The following is an 11,571-nucleotide window of genomic DNA, read 5'->3' as shown; positions in this document are numbered from 1 at the left end:
CATCATGAAGATGAAAAATCTAATGTGGAAATGCAAAGGATAAAAGAGGGTAAATGTAAACGCTGTGGTGAGAAGTGGGACCCCAAACATAGATGTGCTAAAGGAAAAGAACCAAAGAACCTATATAATTGTGAAGCAACCAATGATTCAAACTGTGAAGATTATGACATAGAAGACAGAGAAGACGCTCCAGAATTCTCACCAGAATTAGATGATGGAAGTATTCCACAAGTGTCATTATCAGCTATGATAGGTATATCACAACCTCAGACTTTAAAGTTAAAAGGACACATAGAGAAGAACAACGTAGTGGTTCTCTTCGACTCTGGAAGCACACACAATTTTTTAGATGCAACCGTGGCAAAGAGACTCAATATCTTTTCATTTCCCTTACCCAACATGAAAGTGATGGTAGCTAATGGTAAGAAGATTGAAAAGGTAGGGAAATGCCATAAGGTCAATTTGCATATTCAAGACTTTAATCTAGAGTCTCCATTCTTCACGGTACCGTTAGGAGGAGTAGATGTAGTCTTAGGTATCCAATAGCTACGAACTTTAGGTACTTATGCCACCAACCATCAAGTACAATTTATAAAATTCAAATGGGGAGGTCAGAAGTACAAGCTACACGGATTCCAAGCACCAGAAAATCAAGTTACATCATCATCCCAAATGATGAAGCCGAGTCGAAATGGAGCACCTGCTCATGTAGTACAATGTCACTAGTTAGAGATGTTATCTGCAAATATGACCAAAAAAGAGTCACCAGAGATACATGATTTGATTCGGAAGCATGAAAAAGTATTTCAAGACCTACCTATGAAGATGTCGCCTAATAGGGAAATTGAGCATAGAATAGAAGTCAATGTAGGGTCATACCCCATCAACATCAAGCCATACCGATATCCACATCTCCAAGAAGCGGAAATTGAGAGATTAATCCAAGATCTTTTAAAGTGTGTGATTTTGATCATCTTGGAGTATCTGATCAAGTGGAATAACTTACCTGAAGAAAACGCTTCTCTAGAGAATGAAGCATTTTGTCAACAACGTTCGTTGTTACATGTGCTTTGAGGACAAAGCATTCTTTCGAGAGGAAGACAATGTTATGTAAAAAACTAGTTAATTTTAGGTTATTATTTAATTTTAGGTTTAGTTAGACGAAAGGGCACGATCATAAGATCATGCCCTTTCCCAAAGGGTGTCCATGGCGATATATAAGCCAAGAACCACGTTGTAAGCATTCATCATCTATCTATTCATCTTTTTAATAAAATATTTTTACATATAATTCTGCGTATCAGAAGTTTTATACTTCACAAACTTAGTTTTAACTCATAGATTGTTTTAAAACTACCTTAGAAAATCCCCAATAACAATTTTGAATTTTCAAGCTACTATAAGGGTATTCAAAATTATGACTTTTTTTGTTTTTATCATATTATTGACTATAATCAAATTTAAGTAAATTTTTCCCACAAAACTCTAGATTAATGATAAATAAATAATTACACTTTGGAAAAAAATTACCCATTCAAATTACTCATAAGTATTTATTATAATAAAAATAAACTAAAAACTAAAAAAATCCAACCTTTCAGCATTAAGTTCTAAGATTCTAAAATGATAGAACAACTTTGATAAAAAAAATACAAATTAAAAAAACAAATGACAGAAGTTAGTCATTTATTTATTTATTTATTTATTTATTTATATATATATATATATATATATTAAATTAAAAAAATCAAAATATTTATACAAATTAAATGGCAACATATTCTACTAGCTTTGGAAATAAAAATGGTTAATAACTCCGGAAAATAAAAAATAATACAAAACGGTAAGTTTCATTCTAACAACCAGTGCCTTCCAACTATTCTGTAAATATTAACAACACATAAGCCACGCAATATATTGCCATGATGTCAGCTATGCCATTATGCTGACATCATTACGACATGTAGTGTAACATGCTGGCAATTCTCCATTCAATCGATATCTACAACGTGCCAGCTTATCTTCCTACTTCTGAAATGTTGGAGCTGTGCGAGCTTATCTTCCTATTTTTGGAATGTTGGAGCTGTTATCGCTCCATTCCATTGCTTTGGGTTCACTCCATTCCAACGATGAACTGACAGGGGCGGCCGACGAAGCATCACTTGCAATACCAGTCTCCTCTGAAATTGAAATACCAGAAATATCCTCATGATTAATAGCCTCTTTAAGCTCTGCCACTACCTCACTCACGCTGGGCCTACAAGACGGTTCAAGCTGAACACATCTCATACCTACTTTCATAACTCCAGCCATCGATTCCATGCTGTAACTTCCGCCCAACCTCTTGTCTATGATTTCTCTTATTTTTCCACCATTTTCATCCATCTCCATTACATACGGTGTCACCTGTAATTATCCCAAGTTAGCCATTAGGGGAACATGCACCACTAAATATTTATATTTTGGGAGATTGATGGTAGGATTCCTTACCCATCTGACGATGTTTAGTTCATGTACAGGGAGTTTTAGATCTATAGGTGGTCTGCCGCATATGATCTCTAACAAAACCACTCCAAAACTGTACACATCACTCTTCTCTGTCAACATTTGAGTGTTGTAATACCTGAGTCCACATACATTTGGAAGTTAATAAGCATGGTATAAATAAATACAAGATAAAATTAATTCTGTTTCTATATTTTTTAAATTTTTTTTTTTTTTAAATAAAAAATAAAATCATGATTTTTAATCTTAAATTATTTAAAAAAATAAATTAGGGATTCTAATAATATTTAATAAAATTATAATTATAATTATATATATATATATATATAATTTTAGTCTTAAACTATTTAAAAAAAATAGATTATTTATTCATATGTGCATCTTTAAACTTAATTTTTGGTTTGAGAAACTAGACCCAAGAGCATCTAAGCCATCAAGATCACAACATAACCATCTACATATCACCAAATAGCTTAACAATACACCTTATATATATATATATATATATATATATATATATATAATGATGATGATGATGATTAACGTCCATTAAGACCAATGGAGTCTAGACCTTAAGAAGAAGAAGAATCTAATTGTAATTCTTTAGAATCTGACTTAAGAAGCCAAGAAGATTAGAAGTATGACAAATGTTAGGGAAATGAGAGCTGCTGGATAGCCTAAAAGAAGGTTCTTTTCATGCTCCACACTTTAGTAAAGCTCACAAATTCTATAGTCCCAAGGAGACTTGGGAGTAGACCACTCCCCTTTCACTTCGGAGTTCATGAGAATTAGTTCAAATCTTAGCCATATTCATCTTTTTCTTCTAGTCAAAACAGAAAGATAATTCTGGCTCTCACCTGTGAAATTAATCACCTCCTTATAATATCTAAGATTCCTTAATTCCTCTTTTATATATATATATATATATATAAATAAATAATTATCTTATATTTCAATTATTATTATTTAACCTAATTTAATTATTATATTTTTATTTTGTTTTAAATTAAATATTATATTAAATCTATAGTAACTTCTATCAACATTATAGAAAAATAAATCAATGAAATTGGTAATCCTTAAGTTAAAATACATTTTATTTCTATAAATATAACAACAATCGAATAAACTCACTGTAATATAAAACATTCAGTTTCATTTGACATCAATTATATTGCAAAGTTGTATCTCAAATTATAGGTATGTGATATACTCAGGATCGAGGTAGCCTGCCGTTCCTTTCACCGCAGTGGTGACATGGGTAGCCTCACCATCAGTTGTCACCCTTGAAAGACCGAAATCGGCTAGCTTTCCATTCATCCTGCTGTCTAAAAGTATGTTGGCGGTTTTGATGTCCCTGTGAATTATTTTTGGAGTGGAACCAACATGTAGATATTCCAGTCCTTCACATACAAATTACAGGTTAATCCTATCTTGTTATCCATAATTTGTCAACTCTAAGAAAATAAAGGTCAACTCGTATTTTCCTGTGATCAATTCTTAAAACAACTAGCGTTTAGATCATGAAAATACGGCCGTACATAAAAAGTAATTTAAAGGAGCAGATACCTTGCGCTGCATCTAAAGCTATTTTAAGCCTTGTCTTCCAATTTAGATTGGATTTTTCTGCAAGAGGTCCTACAAGAAAATAGGAGAACGATATAAGAATTGGTTGCCTTGGCTATTATAATGGCTATTATATCAATTGTAAGAAACATATTTCTCTGCATTATAGATATAGTCTACCATAAAGGTGGTCCCTCAGTGAACCTCCTGACATGTAGTCGTAGATAAGCATAACTTCTCTAGTTTCGTTACAGTAACCCAACAACGATACCAGATTCCTGTGATTGATTTTAGAAAGAAGATCAACCTGTTCATCAAGTCAAACCACTGGCATGAATTTAACAATCTATACAAAGTACTTTTGAGTGCAACCAAAACTGATTGTGGTTACAGATTTTAAAATTGGATCCAAATTGAACTGAATTACATGGTTATACATAAGAATTACCTCATTCAAGAACTCATGAACTCCTTGGTGGGAGAACAATGACAGCACTTTGACAGCTATATGCTTTCCATCTGGCAACTTACCAAAGAACACCGATCCAAATCCCCCTCGTCCAATCTCCCGACTAAACGTCTGTGTAGCTGCTACCATTTCATCTAGAGTAAAGGCACGGGACTTTGTTGGATTCGGCACCGTAATCATGGAGTAGTCTACAATCCATTCATAGGAGGTAAAGTCAGTAGCAGTAAAAAGAGAGAATTTCTAAACTGGTTTCATTTAGGTGTCATACTAAAATATTATTTCGAGACCTTGGTACAAGAAAGGTCTTGGCTCCATTTCCACCCCACTGCTTCTGGTAGTTATCCTCTCTTCTTTTCTTCTGATTCTTTTGCGATACACAATAAAACCCACTGTTAACGCTAAAGCGATGATTAGAATTCCGCTTAGCACTATTCCCAGGACAACCTTCAATTTATTGTTGTTTGAATTCTGTGGAGTACATTTTCTCTTGTCCATACGTAGGTGGGGGTTTCCAGAGTAACTGCAACACACCAAAGAAAGATACTTTGCATGAACATCATGCGCTAAGATTAATTAGAAATTTAACTCGATTGATTATTATTATAGGTGGTATTTCTCTTATAGGAAATCTGAAAATCTGAACCTCAAAATCTTGAAATGGGATTTGAGAACGGATAGAAAATATAGCATTACTTGAAATTCAACGAACAATTGAGGAGAAGTTGCGCAGGAATCACTCCGCTGAAATTATTATTCTCTATATTCCTGTGACAATAAATCCAAAAGCATTGCCTTCTCAGTTTTATTAGTTGATTCCATTTAGAACGGGAAACGAAAAAGGGGAAGAGAGGAAGACGTACAACTCTTTAAGGGTTTTCATTTGCGACAGCCATTCTGGAACATTACCGCTCAGGTTGTTGTTTTGTAGATATCTGCATAGTAACAAAAGTTAATTTTGGTTTTGTGAAAATACATGAGACAAATACTGAAAAGGTACTGAATGAAAAATTTATGTTGAAACGATACTTACAATCTCTCCAACATGGTTAATTTCGAGAAATTTGGCAACGATCCAATCAAATTATTGTTGTCAAGCGATCTGCTCGTTTTAACATAAATGAATCATGAGTACCACTTCTAATACGAACCATTCCCTTCTTAACCCGGAACAACAAACTTGCACAACAAACTTCATGTGTTCTGACATGGAGATTTATAAAATGTTAATACATTTTATACATTGACAATTTTTGGATTTTTGGGTGTTAAAGTGAAATTTTGATTTGTATTATTTAAAATGTTTTTTTAAATTTTGATTTGTATTATTTAGAATATTTTTTTATTGTATATATGGATTCAGTACCCCTTAAAATTTCTAGACATTTATATATGAATTCAGTATCTTGAAAAACCTCTAGAGAGTTATGGTTTATATATGAATTCAGGGCCTTGAAAAAATTTTAGAATCTTTAGATTTTACAAGAGTTACCCATTAAATTTGAGATTTCAATAAATTCCTATCAAATTTTAGAGAAATTAAATTTAAAAAACCTCCCAAAATATCTAGTTCAAAATTGAAAATACACATTCACATTTTGTAGTCGCCATTGGCATTCTAAACTTTCACTGGGGGAATTTCTTGGAAGAACTACTCAGGGTTACACAGAAAAACAGGTCAAACTCTGACTTACACATTAACTAATCCAGTCAACAGGACAATATCATTAGGCACTGATCCTGTAAGATTCCTTCCCGACAAATTCCTGGGAACAATAATATTATTATCGTCAGTTATTATAATCTGGCCTCTAAATCTGAACAGTTAAATCAGCTGTAAACGAATTAAAGAATTAAACTTACATTTCCGAAATCCTGACGGCAGAGGAGCTGTTATCACAGCCGATTCCTTTCCAAGGGATGACATAGCAAGGATCGGAGACCCAATCTTTTCTGCCAAAACTCCTTTTGATATCCTGAAGAGCCTCAACTGCAGTTTGAGAACTACTCGGTTAGGCATTGAATGATGTGCAATTTGAGTATCGTAAGATTAACAGGGCACTTACTATCTTGTGAATATGTTGCCAGTTGCGTATTAATTATCGCGTAGGACTCATATGCGTTGATTATAGGAAAACGAGCTGAGTTGGCGGCCTTCTGAATTGTAAAGTTATCTGATTCATTGGAGACGAATGTCAGTTCGAGGGCAGAATAATTTGGCACGAGAGTAATGGCTTCCGATATTGCTTCTCCATTTATCCAAATGTTGAAAGATCTCGATTCAGACGTTTTCAGCTTCTGGAGCTCTGCAAAATACATCAGTAATACTTTGGTCCCTTGTGATGATCCTAGGGGGAATTGAAAGCCTTCGTTCACAGCCCACGCCGTTTGCATAACAAGAAGTGGAGGAAGCTCTTTGGCATTGTTCATTGAAATGGGCTTTTCAGAACTTATGTTCGATATAACTTGAGAATCTTTAATATTTATAGATAAATCTGAAGTCCAGATACGGTCGAAGTTGTCTCGAGGATACCTACATAATTTAACATACAAAATTCTTGAGCTAAATTATTGACAAAAATTATCCCTACTTCTGCACGCTACTGATTCAAAATTGTCTATCACAGATCAAAATTCTGTTAACTATGTGCTATATATACTTGGTACAGATATATTTTGGATTACGGTGCAAAGATACAAATTTATAAGTAAAAGGCCGGAAACGGATTACAAAGAATATCAACACCACTAGCTCGTTAATAATAACTCTTAGATTTCTGTAGATAAATATATAAAGCTCAAAGTGTTCACCTAACAGTCTCAGAACTTCCACCAGCATCAACTCTAAGTTGTAAAAAGAGCATTGTTCCTGGTTTAGCGTGTGCATACATGTCATCTCGAAGGGGCCTCAACTCGATACCAGTGATAAAGGGATCATCCCTCTCGGAGGTTCTGATCAAGCAAACATACATCATTCTACTTGCAGTAACCAAGATTCTTTCATGATAAAGTCCATAATCTGTGACTGTTATGTTTTCCATAGCCAACATATCTACTGTTTCAAAAGAGTAAGCGAAGCTCGGTGAACTTTGGAATCCCGTGTAATTTCCAATGAAAAACCAGAGTCTTAAGAGGTAAGGCACGTTGGGCAGCACAGGCAACTGATAGCAAGACTTGTTCAGAGGCTTTGGAAAGAAGCGTAGACTATCCCAATAAGAACCTCGGGCATTGACGCTCCCTATGTCTGCTGTCTCACCGACGTCTATGTAACTGGCGTCAGTAACCCATGTGATATCGTTTTGGTCAGTGTAATTTGTTTTACCACCGCACCTGATACTCAGAAACCCTGGACACCGCCAGAAAATAATTGATAAAACAATTTTTTATCAAGCAAATATTGAAAACAGAAGATCGATGATTGCTATAGAACGATTTATCAAATGAGGATTCTACAACAATAGACAAAAAGGAAACACTCAACATTAGCTGTAGTGGCGCATTTATGAGTCCTTTATTGAACTTGGAATGTTCCACCATATACCTGGTTGTTGAGCAGTAGTAACAGCCAATAAACTGAAGAGCACGCCCATCGCAGACTGTATCGAACAACACCATCTACCATAACAAATTCTAGCCATGATTTTACCAATTTTTAAAAAGTGCTTAGTAGTTCTGGCTGTAGATCGGGTTGCCATGGATCCTATATAACTCGAGAGTTGTTGACTACGTGTATTGACTTGACTGGTCACTGGAAGTGTTCTTTAACTCCGAATTGTGGAGTGCGTGTATTGAATTGTCTCTTTAACGCGTGAACAAGAAAGTGAAATACACCGACATTTTAGAACTTGTATCAAAAAGTCCCCCATACCAATATCGAATTTTCAAGCTTCTGGATTCATTCATATTTTACTATAATTAATCAAATTGAATCCAAATAAATAATTCTCCAACCGATAGTGGTGAATATGTAAAAAATCATCTTCACAAACATGATTTCACTTCAAAGTCAATGCTCTTCATTTTGAGATGCGTAGCTTTAAAGATGTTGCGCAATTATCTCTGAATGTAACTTCAAAGTTGATGTTGGGATCTAATAAGTCCATTGTATAATAAATGTATCTTAATTATGAATTTAACAAGTTTTTAAGGGTTGAAGGTTAAATCTTTTAAAGTGTAAATGAATTTAGAAGGTATATATATATATATATATATATAAAATTGTATTTTTAAATATATGAATAAATTTAATGCTTTGAAATTTTTTAACCATTTAAATTGGTTATATTTTCAACTTATATTCGTTGTATTTTCCCAATTACTTTGTATTTTTTATTCATATAATTTTAAATAATTTATATATTAAAATATTTTAATTGTAATCTACGATAAATTATTATTAATATTTTTTTAGATATCAAATTATTTTTATATTATTAATTGAATGAATTACATATTTGTCTCTACTTATTTTTGTTAAAAAGTAATTGAATATGTTTTTATTTTCCATTATTTTCTCTTTGGATATTGAAATATTTTATTATGGTTAATATTAAATAATTTTTTTCCCACAAATATAAAGTTGATGTTAAAATATAGTTAATATGAAAATTCAAATAATTTATTATTAATTCAAAATGAAAATAGAATATTGGATTTTTTTTCTAACCTTTAATTGCTACAACTCTATTTAAAGTTAATATAAAATTATTTTATTTTATCTTTGGTTGAGTAAGAGTGAAATATTTTTATCATCTCTTCATCTATGATGCAATATCAAACATATTTTACCATCTCTTCATTTGTTTTGTAATATAAAAAAACGGAGGTTAGTTTTTTTTTTTTTTTGGTATGTGAGAGCTTTATATTAGTTTCAATAAAAAAATGACTATCTAGGAAATGGCAAGGGTAGCAAAATCCATTGTCAATCCAGGCAATCCTCCATGCCAATGATATATCATGACCAATAAATCACATGCATATGCCATGCATGCTTTATATGTGAGAGCTTTATATTAGTTTCAATTAAAAAGAAAAGACCAGCACATATCCATATTAACCCATTATTTTCTAAGCACAACGAAAAAATGAACTCTCTGTTTGCTTTGGTTCCTCTAGGGAAAATTCGAGGTTTAGATGGATCAATGTTGGTGAGAGAGGAAGAAGGGAGACATACAAAACTTTTCTATACCAGTGAACATTTAAGGAATATAATGTATCCTTCTTGTCTCTCCACACATATTCTTCCCATGTGTATGTACATTTTGTTTAAGCAACAACCCAAAATTTAAAGGAAAACAAATTCTGAAGTGATGGTAAAGGAAGGACAGAGGTAATCGATCAAGTATCGTATCATTCTAACTAACTAAATGCAAGAATATATGCAATGGACTTACAAGATAAGCTGATAATTAGAGAGAAGGGTGAACAATAGATGCAATGGAATTACAAGATAGGTTGATAATTACAGAGAGGGGTTAACCTTTGGGTTTAAATAACCAAGGAAAGCAGATCTTAGATAGTTGAGGAATAGGCATGGTGGAGGACAAGACTAAGACCTAGGTAAATTCTCATGTGGGATCATATCAACAGATAACTCACAAAATTGGTGTCAATCAACAACAGACACAGGGAAGTCAGGAAAAGAAGGAAGAAATAGCTAGAAAAGAAAACACATGAAAGGAGAATTTCTAATTAATTCAGGGTCTCATACTCCAACTGATGAAATATTTAGTGCAATCTCTTAGTGACATGACTATAATTAGTTATTTCAATGTATGTTTTAAAGACTTTTGATGATATCCCATACTACTGGAATGGCGAGAGAAAACCTAAAAATATATTGAGGCCATGTCCATATTTTACAGGGCAAGCTAAGCGCTTCCTAAGTTTTTATTATTATTAATAAAGTTAGTACCTTTCATTTAACAAAAAAAACATAGACTCACCATATACAACAAACTAGTGAGAACAACGATACCCTGGATCACATAAATTACAATTTACAACATTAAACTACACTAGTACTTGGTTGAAAACACCCTAAAATTCCTACAGGACAAGGATTGGAGAAAGTTCAAAATTCAATAATAGTCAAAGAATATTTCACTCAATTCAATGTAGAGCTTCAATATTGATGATTGAAGTCATCTCAATGCATCCCCATAAGCAATGTATTCATTACAGGGTAACAATATGAACGTCTTGTTTTTGTCTTGTATTTAAAACCTACTTCCCATCCATCTAAAATCTTTGAGGTGCAGAATGATTTCCGTTGCTTAAAACCACCCACAATTATTGTAAAATAGAATTTTTTCATGGCCTAAGAGTGAAATTGTGGCACGAAAACCCAATTGAATGAATTCTTCAATTTGAGTAAAGTCATCGATCGAATTGAACCTCTAAATTCTGGCCAAACGAAAGAAGATATCCGACCAGACATAATCACCGCACTTTGGTTTTCTCAAAAGCCTCTATTTTTGAAAGATGGGTTGTGTGCTTAGAGGTAAATGGTGTTTATAGGAAAGCAGTTTTGAGTTAGTTATTTTTATGGAAATAGATTGGATGTTCAAGGAATGTCATGTGAATGGCTCACACTTTTTTTCCCTACCAGCAGTTCCTGCTACATTGCCAATTATTTTTAAAAACAAAAATCCCTCCATTGTTCTCATGAGGTTATTCATCGTCCAATGAATCTCATACACAAATAAATATAGTAGAAAATGATTCCAGTAATGCCCAACACATTTTTGTGCACCATTGCAATTCATAACTCGCATTTGTTATAGGGACTCAGAGCTTACAACTAATAAACTATTAGCTAATGTTGTCAATTTTACAAAAAATAGGCTTCGAATGTTTTCCTCTGAAATCTTCAAAAAGATGTTTGTTTTTCCCAACTGGGAGACAACTTTCATTCTTTTTTTGGATGCAGACATACGATTTCACAGATGCTTGTAGATGTCTTAATCAAGATAGGTGATCCATGCCCACTTTGGCCTCCTACGATGAAGGATTTACCTCCAACACATCCTGGA

The 11,571-nt window shown here is 33.2% G+C and overlaps 1 protein-coding gene across 2 annotated transcripts; it reads right to left on the bottom strand.

Moving 5' to 3' along the window:
- Nucleotides 1–1,778: 1,778 nt before the first annotated feature.
- Nucleotides 1,779–8,285, bottom strand: LOC149188123 (putative LRR receptor-like serine/threonine-protein kinase At5g48740). 2 transcript variants are annotated; one of them, XM_089412940.1, is made up of 15 exons: nucleotides 8,079–8,285; nucleotides 7,349–7,883; nucleotides 6,604–7,070; nucleotides 6,401–6,527; nucleotides 6,232–6,303; nucleotides 5,571–5,639; nucleotides 5,401–5,472; nucleotides 5,234–5,305; nucleotides 4,828–5,060; nucleotides 4,520–4,728; nucleotides 4,252–4,378; nucleotides 4,075–4,143; nucleotides 3,719–3,908; nucleotides 2,491–2,623; nucleotides 1,779–2,406 (listed from the first exon to the last, which is right to left on the bottom strand). In XM_089412940.1, exons 1-15 carry the CDS (start codon nucleotides 8,230–8,232, stop codon nucleotides 2,056–2,058), a joined length of 2,880 nt encoding a protein of 959 aa, XP_089269066.1. In that variant the 5' UTR covers nucleotides 8,233–8,285; the 3' UTR covers nucleotides 1,779–2,055. The 2 variants fall into 2 exon arrangements, with proteins under 2 accessions (XP_089269066.1, XP_089269067.1); XM_089412941.1 differs by lacking the exon at nucleotides 6,232–6,303.
- Between the last annotated feature and the right edge of the window lie 3,286 nt (nucleotides 8,286–11,571).

This window comes from Pinus tabuliformis, chromosome 3_1, assembly GCF_031772625.1.
Source record: "Pinus tabuliformis cultivar Carrire ecotype Pingquan chromosome 3_1, CPIR1, whole genome shotgun sequence".
Taxonomy (NCBI): Eukaryota; Viridiplantae; Streptophyta; class Pinopsida; order Pinales; family Pinaceae; genus Pinus; species Pinus tabuliformis.
Note: the sequence above shows the minus strand (reverse complement) of the source record. Positions and strands in the feature narration are given on the sequence as shown.